The following is a 17,131-nucleotide window of genomic DNA, read 5'->3' as shown; positions in this document are numbered from 1 at the left end:
GGCAGTACTCACCTCTTCGCCCTGCAAGCTCCTAGCACCTAGACAAGGGCCCAGAACCAGGTCTGCAGCCTTCATCATCCTCTTCTACCTCGACAGATGACCTACCGCAGCTCTCTCAGCCAGAGCTGTGCATTCTGGCATTTTCTGCCCCAAATCGAGAGTGGACCTACCATGCCCATTGTGAACATGCTTGTGGGTTTTTCCTTTCCTGGGGGTTGACTGGCATGAAGATGAAGCATTGTTGGTGGCTGCTTTGACGTCTTCCGTCTCATCGTCTTCCTCCTCGACGTCCTCCTCGTCCTGAGAGCTTCCAAAATACACCATGCTGTTGGGCAGTGCAGGAGAACCTGGCAGAGTTGAAGGAAGAGGGCTCGTCAACACAGGCCTGGGTCCTCACCCCTCCCGCAAGGGGCACTACACATGGGGACACTTATTAAGGGACAAAGGGAAATCCCGGTGCCTGAGCAGATAAAACAAGGCTGTTCATCTCCCTGCCACTTTTATTTTTCATATATCCCCCAGGACATAAAACTCCATCTGTGTTCTTTCAACGGATTTCAAGCAAATTCTCCCAGTAGAGGGATGATGCCATTCACCAGACACAACAAACCAAAAATTTTAAATCTCATATGAATGGTCTGGGGAAGGAGGGCCATGACGACCACCAAGAATTGAACTGAGCTGGGTGGGGAAGAGGGAGAAAAAAAACAGTAAAATTAAAACACCTACTTACAATGTCAAGAAGAGAAGAGATTATTCTGGGTTATGCATTTAACTTACTAACACAAATTTAAACAAATGAATTTAAAAACGAAAGACACAGCTCAGGTCATGATCTCTGAGTCCTGGGATCGAGCCCCGCATCCGGCTCTCTGCATCCGGCTCTCTGCTCGGCGGGAAGCCTGCTTCCCCCTCTCTCTGCCTGCCTCTCTGCCCACTTGCAATCTCTCTCACACGTGCGGGCACGCTCTCTCTCTCTCTCTGTCAAATAAATAAATCTTTTTAAAAAATTAAAAAATAAAAATAAAAACGAAAGACAAACCAAGCGATAAAAACACTTTGACATATTCCCATATAAGGTAATGGTCTTGTATTCACAATGAGGGGAATAACAGACAAGGATTCCCCCGAATCACAATGTATTTGGAAGCTACTCTGATAGTATCATCAGGTTAGTAGCATGTAAAAATTACTAAAATAAATCCCAGCATAAGACGAAGCTACAAATGCTGGATTTAAAAAAAAAAAAAAAAAACAAAACAAAAACAAAAACCTCCTAAGAGCAAACCCCGTATCCCTCACTCCTTTTATGCCTTAACCTTCTGCTTGCGCCCCTCAATGTTCCCATTTCTGAATTTAAGATAAAGCAGGAACACCGGAAGATAAGCTCCATATTACAAAGAAGCACAACATAGTTCTTCTTTATCAGACAATGACAATTTAGAAGACCCCTCAACTCACTGATTAAGACCAGAGGTTGCTTAACATCCAAAGAAAATCTCCCAAGTTAATTTTCAGCAACGTCAATGTTTGGTTTCTTTTTTTCCTTTTTAAACATTTATTTGACTGAGAGAGACAGTGAGAGAAAGAACACAAGTGGGGTGAGAGGGAGAAGCAGGCTCACCGCCAAGCAGAGAGCCGATGCAGAGCTCAAACCCAGGACCCTGGGATCGTGACCTCAAACCCAGGACCCTGGGATCGTGACCTGAGCCAGAGGCAGCCACTTAATGAAAGAGCCACCCAGGTGTCCCCGTTTGTTTGTTTTTAAATAAGTTTTATTTATTTGACAGAGAACAAGAGGTAGAATGCAAGCAAGGGGAGTGGGAGAGAGAGAAGCAGGCTCCCAGCTGAGCAAGGAGCCCCACTCAATCCCACGACCCTGGGACACGACCTGAGCTGAAGGCAAATGCCCAACCGACTGAGCCACGCAGGCGCGCCAACTTCGATCTTCTTAACCATGAAGTATTTGGGGGGAGAACTACCACCAACTAGCAGAAGAACTATTAAATGTGAAATTCATTCCTTCTCTTGCCTTTCCCAAGAATGCGCTAACGCTTCAGTGTATCAACGATTACAGAGGTGAACGATCTGCTTTCCTTCCTGATGGAGATCTTGAACTTCAGCCACGAAAGGTTAAAACCATCCCTGTCGGGCTGCCAGCCACATGACCCAACAAGGACACGGCAATTGATAAGAAGCCCAATACCGATCTTGCAGAAATGAGAGGATCACACAGACACCTCCAAGTCCCCCTCCTTCCTCCTATTCTGTTTCTTTCTTCTATTACATTTTTAAAACCCCAAAAGTTATGTGGGCCACACCACTGGGTAGAAATGAAACTCCAAAGGATGTACATGGCAGAACAGACTTGGCCATGGTCCGAAAAGCCAATAAGCTTGCTTGTTTCCGCCCCTTTGATCATTTCCAGGTAGAAGCAGGTTTTCAATGGAAGGAAGGTTCTTATACACCAGGAGCTACCGATGAAGAAAAAAAGGAAAAGAGAAAACAGCTAGCCAAACTTCCCCTGGAACAACTTATCTATATACCTGTTCTGGCGTGGTTTCAGAATTAGTGCGAGAGTGACTAGAAGAGGGGACCCTTCCCGTTCCGACTCGGAGCCGCAGTCTGACTCTCCATTCACAGGGGCCTACGGGAGCCTCCGTCCGCAGTCCAATGACCAGTCCTGCTGGACCTTTCCTTCCCGAATCTAACCGTACAAGTACTTTACAAAAAAGCAGGACAAACTGTATTTTGCACTCATGAGACGGACGGACGGACACATTTATCTCACCACAGGGTCCCACGCATCCCGGCACAGAACAGGGCAGAAGGCAACACGTCAGGTGCTGTCGGACAGACCAAGCAAGGAACCTCTCCAAGCTTGCAACTGCGGGGCTCGGTCATTCGATTTCCCTCTTCTGTGAAATAACCAGGAATGAGGGAGGCATCTCCAAGTGCCTCCCAGATGAAATCAGCCACGCCGGGTTTCTTCCAAAGAAGAGCCTCCCTGGGCTCCATCTTGGGTACCCGCACCAGCACAGACCAGGTGCGTGTGCTGCGTGTGCTGCGTGTGCTGCGTGTGTGCGCGCACGCGCATGCGTGGAGTCTGCAGCAGCCATGGACCCCGCCGCCCACCAGGGGGCAGCAGGGGAAGGGATGTGCTGGTAGGGGGTTCAGCCCAGCCCCTCCAGCCTTCCAGCGTTCCTGGGATTCCTCTCAGCACCAAATGGAGCAAATTCTGCAACCAAGGACCACTGGGGAGTCATTTTTTTTTTAAGGTGGGAGAGAGGGAGTCAGACTGTAAAAATGGTCAAGGTTTCAAAGAGAATCTGCTAAAAGATCCAGGTGCAACATATAGAAAACAAAGAGTTTATTTCCATTTAACAGCATCTGTTGAGGATTTTTTTTTTTAGGACTCAAAGCTTGGCTTAAGCAGCCATGAAACAACTATCCTGTATCTTATACTGAGGATTCTGAGAATGGGGTGAACGATATATTCCAGAGAACGATAAAATGGAGGAAATGTCTAGATGCATCCAAGCGTTAATATTCCTTAAAGAAAGCACACAGGGTAATTTCTTCCACAATAGCAGCAAAAAACCAATCTTCTGAATGTATCTGTTCTAGCAGCTTCTCCGCAAATACAAACAAACTGCTCTAACCTCCCAGGATTTCTCTAGAGAACGTCAGAGGCTAACGCAAGGAACAGGTAAGATGTGAGAACGGGAGATGGGGTGCTCCCGAGGGGCCTTCTCAAAATGAAACTCTGAATGCCACCAAGTCCTCCAGGAGTTTACTCTGCAGTGGGGGTGGGGGGAGGTGCTGTGTCCTAAGTTTGGGGGCTCAGGGCGTAAGCACAGGGCACCCTCACACAGGTGCCTATGCTTCTCGTCAGGACCACTGCTCTGCCGGTCTGGACCCAAAGGTAAAATCATCATCAAAGCAGACTTGCCTTTTTCATACCAATTCTCCCCTCTGGCAGGTGCCACTCGTGACAAACAACCCAGCTTCTCCTGGGTATGGCCTTACTATCCTTTAGCCTGTGTTCATGAAGCCACCACCAACCAGAAACCTGTCCACCAGGAGTGGCCTTGTGAACTGTGAGCTTCTGCCTCGGAAGAACAGACCTCCAGAATTTTCTCATGCCCTCACATTTCACTAACTTAAGAGTCCAACTGAAGCCAGCAGGAAACGTTAAATCCCAGAAAGCCTGGTACCCTATCACCACGTGTCTACTGTATATGATCCCGTGAAGCCCCTGTTGCTGGCCTGTCCCATTTGCAAAGCTGGCATTTATATCAAGACAAACCAGGGGCTCCTGGGTGGCTCAGTGGGTTAAGCCTCCGCCTTCGGCTCGGGTTGTGATCCCAGGGTCCTGTGGTCAAACCCCACATCAGGCTCTCTGCTCAGCAGGAAGCCTGCTTCCCCCTCCCCCTCTGCCTGCCTCTCTGCCTACCTGTGATATCTCTCTCTCTCTGTCAAATATATTTATTTGGCAAATATATTTATTTTATAAATAAAAACTTTAAAAAAAAAAGACAAACCAAGAGCTGGCCAAGAGTGGAAGGAACTTTCATTCTCATGGAGATAAAACCAGTAAAATCATCCCATTATTTCAGGCCACACTAAAAATAATCAGTGACAGAGAAGCCCTGTTATATACTAATACCTGGAGAAAAACGAGGGAACAACTTCCAATAGATAAAAGTAAGCAAAGAGCCTATAAGGAACCACAACTAGTTAAAGGCATTCACGCAGAGCACATTCATTTCTTCTTAGCCTAGATTCAAGCTCGATTATCTAATTTACAGATTAGCATAGAGCAAGAGGAACCTGCTAGACACAAGAAAAGGTGAAAGAAAGGCATTTTATAAACCCTAAAGCAATCTGGGTTATTTCTCGCTAGGTGAAAACGACCCCACATTCCTCAGGTTTTTAAAAAGGGGCAAATGGGTGTGTTACACAGTCATTATCAATGCACAGTCCCCAGAAAGCTCAACTAGTGTTTAGTATTTGAAAAGAGAAGAGCACGTATGCTTTTAAAGTTTTCATCAAAAACACTATGCAACCAACTTACAGATCCTGGTACATAAGGAAGAATCATCTCTAGACAATTTATTAGGGAAAATTCTTTACTCCAAACACCAGAGGAGGCAGACTTCAGGAAAAGCTTGCTGGGGAAAACCGGAATGGAGCTACAGGGACAAGGAGAACAGGGACAGGGGGCCCTGTGGTTTCACAGCATGAAAAAGCTTCCCCAGAAAGCTCTTCCCTTTCCATAGCAAGACCCACCTGCTGCACACCAGAAAAAAGACGGGGAAAACAAGGGGTCTCCCAGAGGGCTCAGCCGCTCCCCATTCGGAGCTCTTCCCCTGGTATTCTCAGGGTGGTCCCCCCCCTCCCCGCCCCAGACAAGCGCCATGCGCCACGTTAATTAACAACACAGCGAGGCTGACTCACCATGCAGAATTACATCCTGTCTCCCTTGCAAACTGTAACTCTAGCAATGTAATCAATGAAAAGGCGAAGGTTTGGAAAGACTTAAGGAATGTGTGGGGTATCTGGGGAGGAGCAAAGGAGCTTCTATACCCATTAAATTATAAAAGTGTATTTAGCGTATACAGTTTTCTCCTAAAATCACAGGCAGATTTTTTCTCTTCTGATTATTCAAGTGCATTAGCAAATGCGGGAAAAAAATCTGAACTTGGATCAGATAAGTGGAATCGGGAGTACAGAATGCATGCGTGCTTTGCCAAAGCCGTATTTCATTACTTTTCAGAATTAGCTGGCAATGTCTCCACAATATTTACTGAAGTGAAAACCAAATGTTTTCATCTGGACAAAAATCAAACTGTGGTATGTTACAACCACAACAGAAATCATTTTAATCCAAAAGCTTGCTTTCTCTAATTTGGGCTGTGGTTTCCATAAAATTGGATTCTTCTCCATGAATCACAATCATGTACACATACAAGCCCTTCTTCCCATTATCTTCCCTCCCCCGACCAGTTCTTTATCTTAACAAGCTAAACATAGCTCCGTTCTATTTTGGAAAGACCCTACGGGGATTCCCTGCACACTGTCATTTAGCTGGGGAGTCCAATCCTGTCGCCTGACCTAATAAACCCCGCTGGCACACCGCCTTGGCATTTTCACGATTGATCCTTCAGGTTATACAAACAGAATGAGAAGCAGTCGGCTCCTACTACCATACGAAGACATTTTATAAAACAAAACTTCAGAGTGAAGTGGTAGGGGCTTGGGGCAGGGGGTGGGGGTGGGGAGGGCAGGGGATAGTTGTTTGCGGATTTCCTGAGTTAGGGGAAAGCTCCACCCGCTGACACGGGAGAGTCACAGAAAAATGCAGCAGCAACAGCCCTGTGTCGTTCGCCTACCTCTGGCCGTACCAGGCACCAATGCTCCTGACCCAAACAGAACAGAGCTCTGAACTCATCCACAAGCTCGTGTTACCCCCGCAGGTAAACACAAAGTGCCCTGAAAGGCTGTGAGACAGCGAGGGCACACCGAAAGGATGGGTCTCTTGGTCTCTCCCAGGTTGGCCTTTGTAATTTACCAGCAAAGACATGACAAAAGGCGTTCCCCAGCTTCGTCCACCGCGTTTACCCTAAGATTTCTGGCCATGGTCAGCCTCTCCGTGTGCTATTTCCTTTACGGTCATCCACATTCATGCTGTCAACGACTTGTCTGTAGAATGTCGGTAGAAAATGAGTATCACTTGTTCTAAAGGAAAGGTAATTAAAATTACAGTAACATTTTACGACGTTCAGCTAAAGCCATCTCTGGCACCACCTGGGGTACAGGACGGCATGGGGAACAGCCCGACAGGCTGGAGGCCAAATTCAAAGGCAGCCCCTAACTCCTTATAGGGTAAGGAACTGCCTCCATGCGACGGTGTCCCATCCTGGGGCCGCTGCTCCTTTATACACGTGCAAATCCGAATCGCTGGAAAAAGACCTTCCAAGGAATCTGAAAATCTAGACTGAGGCGTCAGCTCAGCAGGCATGTGCTCTTCTGCTCTGAGACCGTTTGCCTGTCTGTACCGGCAGGATGAAGTCTCCAGCCCCAACAACCGTGATGGCCCTGAAGGGTCTAAGATCACGTACGCAGAAGGACCGTTAAGTCGGTCTCGCTGAACCGCTATTAGGTTACTACTCGGCTTCAGTGACAAAAACTTAGACCTCGAACATCAGGGTAAACTCCACAAGGTCGAAGCAAAAGCAACTGATTTCCCATCTGCTTTCCTACACGGGGAAGGCAAGTGGGTCGAGAGCAAGATTCTTGGGGCAGGGGGGTAGATGCAAAGTGAACTCAACAGTTAGGATTTCTGGAACTAGGAGTGAGTGAGTGATGCCAAGTTAAGAGCTGGAAACCTTCAGCCCCGTGAAGGTCTTCTAAGAACAGGGAGGGAAGGAGGCTCTCCCTCACTGCCTGGCTGAACTTTCGCACAACATCCCTCCTCTGTCGCAGCCCCCTGGCATGGGCCTAGGGGGCACGTGTTCTGGCCACCGGCCCTAACACAACAGACTCAGCAGTGACGACCACGTTTGCTTCCAACAATTGCTGACCGGCCTGTAGCAACAGAAGAAGGTGGCTTTCAATCAACAGCTGGAACCCTCTGCTTACAATCCTGCCCAGGTTTCTCACCCACACCCAGGCTTAAAACAGAACAGAAATACCCAATCGAACGCAGTGAGGGCTCTCGGACTCTAGCTCCAACGAACAAACAGCTAGGATAACTTTGAAGGTTCCTGACTTCTACCCATCAAGTTCAGAAGTGGAAACAAGTTAGGAAGTGGCTTTAAGAGGGTCACACGGCCACTCTCTGAACACGGAAGTCTGTGCTCTCTTCATCGTGCGAAACATCCACAAATCCTAACAGACACTGAGAGCTGAAGGCAGAGTCACCTTGCCTGGGGGACACACACACTGGGAAAATTAATAAAGGGGGACTTCGTGAGAGGTGGGAGGCTGGAGAGGGGAGCCGGGACACCATCCATGTAAATTACGGGAAGAAGTATCAATTTCCAGGCCCCAACAGAAGAACAGGCAACAGGAAAGACTCATCAATTACAGGCCCCAGCAGGGAAGCATAAGACACCGTGTCTCTGGGAAGAAACCCACCACCCCTGCTACTCAGCCCCTGAGAAATGGTCAGCACCCTGAACTCTTTACTGCTCTCCAACAGACCTTCACTGGAATTAACCCCTTCCTGACTTCCTCCGCCACAAAACGTTCCTCTTTAAGACTTGAGTGATCTCAGAGCATTGATGCCTCGGCAGCCAGCAAAGGTGCTCACCAGCAAACCAAACAGGACAGTCTGGACTAAAAGTTTCCCCCACCCCATCTACCTTCTCTAAATGGATTTCAGAATCTCCAGAAATTAAGGAGAAGGCCAGAGACGATTGTGCGGAATACCACTGACTCAGTGCCAGCAGCCAGTGGCGGGGGAGGGCAAAGCCTCACGTCGGGCCAGTCCTCTGAGCAAAATGTCTTGGAATCTGAATAACTGATGAAGGTCACAGAGCGATTAAAAGGGATCCATCCTTCCCCTCCTCGGAAGAATGCCATGGTTTCATATTTCTTCCCAACTAGCCTGATCAACGATCCTGGCAAACAAATCGCTTGCTCAGCAGAACTCAGCCACATTTACACAGACTCCACTGGAAAACCAAGGATAGAAAGGCTGGTCTGATCTGGAGAAAAGAGAAGGTGGCCCCTTTAGCCCTCAAGGCAGTTGTGAATACCATCCTGGATCCTGCTTCCTGCCCTCTGCTACTGCCCTCAAATATTAAGATGCAACGCCTCTCCGAAGGAGCCATCAAAAAAAGTTGTGTACCACTGTGGCAACGTGCCTTCCTCCCCAAAGATCTCGTATAATGTAACCGCATTCCCATTTTGCTCCACGAAGTTCATTATTAGTGCTGAAGTGTTCCTTGCAATTGGAGGATTGCTTAATTGCTTTCTAGCAGGTTAATCCCCTTTCATTCTATGACCTCTAAACCACCCCAGGCTTTCTGCATTTGCCCTACTTACAATTTATCATTCTCAATACCCAAGGTCAGTCCTCTATCTACCTGTGTGCTCCCCATAAACAAATCCGGCTACTGTCCTCAGAGAAAGCTACCCCCCACCCCCGGAGAGAGGGTAGTTACCTACAAGGTCGTCTGTTCTGCTGGTCTTTGAGAAGGTTCCTTCCTAAATCTCAAATCCTGCCTTCTCCCCTCCGGGAAACTAAAAGGACTGGGCACAGAGAAACCACCTGAAATAGGCTTACTGCAGATGGAGGGGCCTGCCAGGGATAGGAGAGTCTAGGCCTAGGGGCTGGATGCTTGGATAACTGCCCCCAACCCAGGATGGTAGAGGGACAGCAGGTACCTCTGCAGCCTCAAGCCATTTCCCCCCAGCTGCCAGCCAGGATCACCTTCCGGAAGGCCCTGGCCTGGTACAGCACCCTGTCAGCTGCAGAACCCCACTGGGACCCAAATACGTAGCCCAGGCCCCCAGGAGTGGACAACACAGCGCACACTTCCCGGCATGCACCTGGGGCCCTTCCGTGCCTTGACAGGGGCCACCCCCGCCCCACCTCCACAAAGCCAGCTCCAGTGCTCCTTCCTTGGCCAGATGGCATCTCCCTCCTCCTGGTGCGCCCTCCGCACCTATTTACCCTGGCATCTTCCACAGGTTCACTGTGAGCCTCTCCGCTTGTGTTCCTAATCTGTTTTCTAGGTGTCTAGCATATAAAAAGGGTTCCACAGAGGGCCCGCTGAATTAATTAGTAACTGAATGACAGCTGATCACTGAAGAGTCTGTAAGACTCTAGAAACAAAAGGCAGGCAAGTCCCCAGACAGAAAGTGCTGCTTCGCACAAAGGCTGACCGTGCTGTTCCCCGACCCAGAACACCAGCGCCCAGCCCACGCAAAAGACCTCTCTGCACCAGGCAGGTCTGCGCTGCTCCAGTGTGACACCCCCACCCCCGGTGTGTGTCTGTGTGTGTGCGCGCACGCGCGTGTATGTGTGTGTCAAGAATTCACTTTGGGAATCCCCCTTGTTTGCTGCGCCCCATAAAGAGGAAAATGTAAATAAGAGAATCATTTAACCTGCCACTGCTCTACTGTGCTAAGCTTTTTAATCTGTTAATAATCAGTCAGAACAAAGGGAAGACGATCCAACTCATTAGGAACAGCAGAGGAACGGGGATGGCGCCCATCGCTGGGCACGGCGCACGGCGCACAGCCCCTTCTCGGAGGGAACCAGGCGAAGATACTAATTGCGCCTCTGGCAGGAGACATGCGGACCCCCTTTGAAGCCGCTCCTTAAAGATGAATACACTGCAGGCAAACACTTCCAGCCCTGCCGCACTGTTCAATCCACTGTTCAATCCACGTTCAGTTCCTTTAGAAATTTTAGGTCATGATCTTAAATAGGAAAGGAGAGAGAGCGCCTTGCCGAGCTGAGCTGAGAGTCTCTGAGGGCCTGGAAGCAGATTTTTTTAACCACTGAGGCTTCTGAACCTGACTGGCTGGCTGGCCTGTTTCCATAAACGCACTAATCCCAGGGTTAGTAATGGCCCAGCAAGTTCCCACCCACCACCAAGGTTTTTGTTCAAGATACCTGATGGAATTGTGGGGAGAAGGCATGGTCTTGGGATCTCGGGAGGCTGGGAATGGACAGCCCACCTGATCTGACTCTCCTCCCCTGTAAATAAGCTGCTTATTAAAGGCTGATTTTTACCCCGAACAGCGCCGGCCGTCACCCAAGGCTGAGGGAGCGAACGGGGCTCTCTCTGTGGAACCTGGAGTTTGGAGGACTCTGACAAGCTCTCTGTGGTCTGGAATCCGCAAGCCAAGAAGAAAGCACTAGAACACAGGTCGCATTCCTGGCTGCCAACTTCAGAGAACAGGAGGCGAAGTCAGGGCAGAGGCGTGTATGAGCAGCAGCTGATCGCAGAAAGTCAGAAATACGTCTGAGCACAAACCATGCATCTCTGCTAAAGGATCTCTGCTAAGTGATGAGACACCCACAAAATGGAACCAGCATTTATGGGATGCTGTTCGGCAGACTACACAGAGACTGGAAGACAGGTGGCATTCGCAGAGGGAGGGGGACACACGTCTCTGTTTGACACACACACACACACACACACACGGAAGGCTCAGGAATATTTTCATCCCAGAGATGGTTACCAGTGGTTGTCTCTGAGAGACCAGAGGGAGGGTATTTTAGATTATTATTCTGCCTACTACCCTCATCTTTCTGCTGACGTTCCCTAGAGAAACATGGAATAGTTCCCTGACCAAAAACAAAAGGTGAACACTGTATTTTTAACTTCAAATACTAAGAAAACCACTGACGTACCACTACATCAGGGATCTGTTTAACCCTTATTCACATCAAACTAGGAGTTTTAATTGGCTCAAGCAATCACATTCTCAACTGAGTCATGCCTGTACCCCCGGACCCACCCCATTCCCAGGACTGGCAAGGCACCACAGAGGAATCACCTATCATTTGGGGGCTTTTGAAGCCAAACCAGGTTAAGCATTTCTGACTTCACAAAAACATGATTTAAAAAATAAAAAGAAATAAAGCTAAAGATGACTCGGATTTTTTTTTAAACACCTGTAGTCAAGAAATTACAGGAGAAAGAGTACAATATTGTGTGTCAGACCCTTCTGGTTTATCAGCTAAAGCCAAATAACAAAACCTATTTTATTGCCTAGCTCATAAACTCAGAAATTTCCAAAGCTCAGAGCATTTTCACACAATTGTTTCAAACACACCTCCCGGACTTCGCTTACTCAAGCCTTTGTTCCATCCCACAATGCAAGGTACACTGCCGCGATCTTCTGACCTGGTTCTCTTTTATCTAGAGCTGTGAAACGTCAAAGCTGGGTGCCATTTACCGAAGCAATCAGCGTGCCTCTCTACAGAGGCATTCTGTTAAAATGTCTATACAGGTGCACACGGCACAAATTCCTTTCTAAAAACTGAGTCACACCCACTCCACAGCAAAGCCCTTCCTAACTTCAGTTCTCAGGAGCCAACTTTCTGGAATCCTAATGAAACAGGATCAGTGAGGCTTTTTCCCTAAAGAAAAGCAAACAGGAGTCAAGGCTCCAAGTAAAATCCAGCTCCAATGGCACTAAGATGCCACGTGTGACCAAGGGCACAGAAGCAGGGTTCCACCACCCCTGCACTTTAATTATTAACCTGCTGCTGGTGACCCAGTTAACCCTTTCAGAGGCTGCTTTAACTCAAATCCCTTCCTCCCAGCACCTCGTCCCCCAGTCTCTCCGTGAACAGAGGACAGGCCGGCCGTGGCTTGCTGGTCATGGTCCCCACTCCTTCCTTCACAGACACCCAGCGTGCAAGCTTCTCCTCTGGGCCCCCCACATTCCTCTCCGTCTTCACCCTTGACCCCTGGGCTCCCTAGAATCTCAGCAGGGAGCTCTGCAAAATCACGGAGATTAGCCACCTGCCTCGCCTCCCCTTGGTCCAGGCCAAGCGACCTCCAGCTGCTAGACTAACAAATTATTCTCCTTCGTGTCTCGAGAGTCTGAGAACTTTCAATAGCCCATTATGTCCAACATGAATGTGAACTCCTCACTTCCCCTTCTTTAAGGTGTCATTCCTAAAGCAAATCGGTGGGAGGGAAACCAGGGAGGGAGGGGGAGTAACGACGGTGGCCTCGGTTGGGGTGTCGGAGCCAAAGCAGGGGGAGGAGATGGGCAGCCCCATCAGGAGTGGCACAGCCAAGCAAGGTCACAAGGGGACCATGTGGCGGAGGAAAGGGCAGCAGCAGAGATGGGTGTGGGTGTGTGTGTGTCTGTGTGTGGTTTATGCTGGAAAAAACTGATCAAATGAACAAATCCACTAGGGATGACTAGAGCCAGATATCTCAGTCTTTAATGTGGGAAGGAAGAAAACCAGAATGAACCCACAGATGTTGAACTGAAATCTGAGGTATCAGTGCTAATTCACAGACGTGGACCTACATCTAGATATGCTAACTGCACACATGTGTACATCTACACATACACGTGTTCCTGTGCACGCAGGCATGCGCACACACACAGTGCACGCATTCACGGAGCACCTACGATAAAGGGCGCTCTAGCTGAGAGCACACTGCAGGCCCAGACTGTGGCTCTTTGGAGAAATGACTGGTCCCAGAGCTCAGGAAGCGCAAGGAAGATGAGCCCAGAGCAGGGTTGGGCCCAGAAGCAAGGCCAGGAGGAGGACAGGGACGGGGCAAAAAGGACAAAGAAGCCAGCTCAGAGGGGCTGCACTGGGGAGATCTGGGACAATCTGAACATCAAAACAGAGCAAGAGAGGGGTGTCTGGCTGCTCAGGTAGTAGGACACATGACTCAGTCTTGGAGTTGTGAGCCCCATGCTGGAGGTGGGCAGACTGTGCCTGAAGTTGAAAAAAAAATCGCAATGAAGACACACACACACACACACACACACACACACGTGGATATTTTGTAATTGGCTCCACGCCCACTGTGAAGCCCAAGGTTGGGCTCGAACCCACAAACATGAGATCAAGACTTGAGCCAGGATCAAGACACAGACACTTGACTGAGCCACCCAGGCATCCCAAAATGTACTTTTAAAAAAGTGGACTATGGGGTGCCTGGGTGGCTCAGTGGGTTAAAGCCTCTGTCTTCGGCTCAGGTCATGATCTCAGGGTCCTGGGATCGAGCTCCGCATCGGGCTCTCTGCTCAGCAGGGAGCCTGCTTCCTCTCTCTCTCTCTGCTGCCTCTCTGCCTACTTGCGATCTCTTGTCTGTCAAATAAATAAATAAAAATCTTAAAAAAAAAAAAAATGTGGATTATGACCCTTTGAATGAAATAAGAATCGAGCCCATACAGATTTTCAAAAACTAAATAGTGTTTGATGAGAAATGGAATAGGGGTTTCATAGAACCTCCCACGAAACACTGCCAAAAACACAAAACGTGAATCTAACGATGAGGAAAACACTGGATAACCTGAATGGAGGGCCACTGGACAAAGCAAGTGGCCTAACATCCTCAAGAGTCAGAGTCATGAAAGACAAAGACTGGTGGGGGGAGAAGACCACACTCACCTGCTCCAGAGGAAGACCATTACAAATGCCCAACTGAGAAAGAAAGAGAGGGAAGGAAGGAAGGAAGGAAGGAAGGAAGGAAAGAAGGAAAGAAGAAAAAACAAAACGCCCAACTGGGACCTGGATCTTCCTGCTCTGAACTGGAGCCTCTCTCTGGGGGCACTGGAAGCCAACCTGACGAGAGCTTGTAAACAGTAGGGACAGATCACTCTCAGTCTTTTGATCTGGATCATTCTGGAAGAATGTCCTTATTTTAAGAAAATACACGCTAATGTGTTAATAAGGAGTGATGGGGCTCAGGGTGAAAATTCTCCAGTAGTTTAGGAAAAAATTCTATCCTACTAAAATCTGGCTGTAAGTTATTTCATAAAACTATTTTTTGGGGGGGATATGGACATTGGGGAGGGTATGTGCTATGATGAGTACTGTGAAATGTGTAAACCTGGCGAGTCACAAACCTGTACCCCTGGGGATAAAAACACATGTTTATTTAAAAATTAAAATTAAGGGCGCCTGGGTGGCTCAGTGGTTTAAGCCGCTGCCTTCGGCTCAGGTCATGATCTCAGGGTCCTGGGATCGAGTCCCGCATCGGGCTCTCTGCTGGGCAGGGAGCCTGCTTCCCTCTCACTCTCTCTGCCTGCCTCTCTGCCTACTTGTATCTCTCTGTCAAATAAATAAATAAAATCTTTAAAAAAAAAAAAAAAATTAAAATTAAAAAACAAAAACTGTTTTTTTTTAAGTACAGAACTCTAACCCTCAAGCCCTGTCCTCCCCCCAAATGACCCACAGCAAAGACCTCGACCTCCTGCTCCCTTTCTGTCAACGAACCTCACCAGAGGAAACCTCCATGTCCACAGCTTTCTCTACTCCAACACTCCTCTATACCTCCCATGGCCGTAAGGGGCTCTCTGACAATCTCGCACCTTCTTCAACAACTGTGGTAAAGTTAGTCCCTGTAGCAGCCAGTTTTCCCAGGCAGACCGTGCAAATCCAAACTCAACCTTTATTGCGAAATGTGAGCCTCGACCTTGCACTCTGTTCCTCAGTCCTGTTCACACATAGGGACGACTATTTTCACCCTTTATATACAGTTGAATCTTAAACAATGTAGGGGTTGGGTAGGGGCGTTGGAATCCATGTGTGACTTATGACTCCCCCAAAACTTAACTAGTAATACAACCTACTGTTGACCACAAGACTTACCCATAACACAAACAGGTGACTGACATGTATTTTCTATGCCACGTGGATTATATATTGTGTTCTTACAATAAAGTAAGCTGGAGAAATGAAAACACTAATGAGAAAATCTTAAGGGGGAGAAAATATGCACCCTGCTGTATTTAATGTAAAACAAAACCAAACCACCCCACATGGAAGGGAACCTGGGGCTGTTCAAACCCATGTCATCCAAGAGTCAACTATACTTGGAAGTTATTGCCTGAATTCTTCCCAAAGTAGTACAGGGAAAGTGCGAACCTCACTCAATGTGACTTATGACAGGCTTTACAAAACTTGAGCAAAGGAGACAATCTCCACTCACTTGCCCTGGGGGCAGGGGGTGAGGGGGAAGTCACAGGACAAACCCAGTGTTGGCAAAACACATGAGTGGTGGGGGCGGTGGGGTTCCGGAAGGGGAATGGGGACAAGTCAGGATGTAATGGTAAAGCTATAGAAACTACCATCTGGGGGCGCCTGGGTGGCTCAGTGGGTTAAAGCCTCTGCCTTTAGCTCAGGTCATGATCCCAGGGTCCTGCCCCGGATCAGGCTCTCTGAGCAGCAGGGAGCCCACTTCCCCCACCCTCTCTCTGCCTGCCTCTCTGCCTACTTGTGATCTCTCTCTCTCTGTGTCAAATAAATAAATAAAATCTTTAAAGAAAGAAAGAAACTGGGGCGCCTGGATGGTTCAGTGGATTAACGGCTCTGCCGTCGGCTCAGGTCATGATCCCAGGGTCCTGGGATCGAGCCCTGCATCGGGCTCCCTGCTCAGCGGGGAACCTGCTTCCCCTCCTCTCTCTGCCTGCCTCTCTGCCTACTTGTGATCTCTGTCAAATAAATAAATAAATAAAATCTTTTTAAAAAGAAAGAAACTACGATCTGTGAGACACTGTGGAGAAGCCAAGAAAGGGGATTTAAGCGTCAAATGATAATAAAAGGAGAAACAGGAAGGCTCCAACAGCCCCTTTCCCTCCACCGCACTGGTCACTTCCGACTCCCCCCAGACCAGGCTGGGAAATTGGAAGACGTTTGCACCACAGACCACAGCGAACATCTAACTCCTGCGAACCGTCTTCCTTTTTCTTGCAACTAGGTTCCTCCTCCCCAGCGGACAGGGGACACAGTCTCACCTCGAAGGCAGAGAAAGGTAAGAAAGTCTTCTGTCTTGGGCTTCCTTTTAGAGAGGTCAGAAATTTGAGTCGCTGGAGGGGGCAGCAATGGCTCCACTACCTTGACCGGAGTTGTGCTGGGACTGTTCGGCTGAGACTGAGCAAATTTCCTTTGTGCTTGCAGCCTGGGCCTGGAAAAGCAAAGGAAAATTAAAAATGAATTAGGCAGAGATCGGAGGATATAGATCTTAGGTGTGGCCATAAAGTCAGGACACGAGAGACAGGGGGAAAAAAGAGGAAAAAAAAAAAAAAAAGACCCTAATTCAAGCAAACTCTTTCTAATTAAGGTTCTCTATCTCTCATCCTCTCGTAAACCACAGGCCTGCTGCAGAGGGCCATAAATTTGGTTAAAAGGTTGTGTTTTATACACGGATATAAAACGGGCGCCCCGAGCGTGCCTACAGAAGCCACGTGTGGGCCGGGGCATTTCCAACACCACATGTGGCCTTTGCGGACAGGGGATTAATGAATGGCTTTTTTAGTTTTAAATTAAGTCCGGAGTTCTGACAAGCACGCAAACTATCCTGCCACACGTACCCAGCAGTGTCCGCGTCAATGGGGTCCTGTCACCAACACAGACACGATTCCCTTCATTTGTGCCCTTACACCTGGCACCTGCCCCCCCCCG

At 48.5% G+C, this 17,131-nt stretch overlaps 1 protein-coding gene across 5 annotated transcripts in view; it reads right to left on the bottom strand.

Moving 5' to 3' along the window:
* JARID2 (jumonji and AT-rich interaction domain containing 2) overlaps nt 1-17,131 on the bottom strand; it is a 257,277-nt gene that overhangs the window by 50,719 nt on the left and 189,427 nt on the right. For all 5 annotated transcript variants that reach the window (XM_046004327.1, XM_046004329.1, XM_046004328.1 and 2 more), the window contains 2 exons: nt 16,465-16,634; nt 171-347 (listed from right to left, as the gene is read on the bottom strand). In XM_046004327.1, the coding sequence (XP_045860283.1) occupies nt 171-347; nt 16,465-16,634 (347 nt within the window). The remainder of the gene's footprint in view (nt 1-170; nt 348-16,464; nt 16,635-17,131) is intronic.

The sequence above is a fragment of the Meles meles genome, chromosome 5 (genome assembly GCF_922984935.1).
Source record: "Meles meles chromosome 5, mMelMel3.1 paternal haplotype, whole genome shotgun sequence".
NCBI classification, from domain to species: domain Eukaryota; kingdom Metazoa; phylum Chordata; class Mammalia; order Carnivora; family Mustelidae; genus Meles; species Meles meles.
Note: the sequence above shows the minus strand (reverse complement) of the source record. Positions and strands in the feature narration are given on the sequence as shown.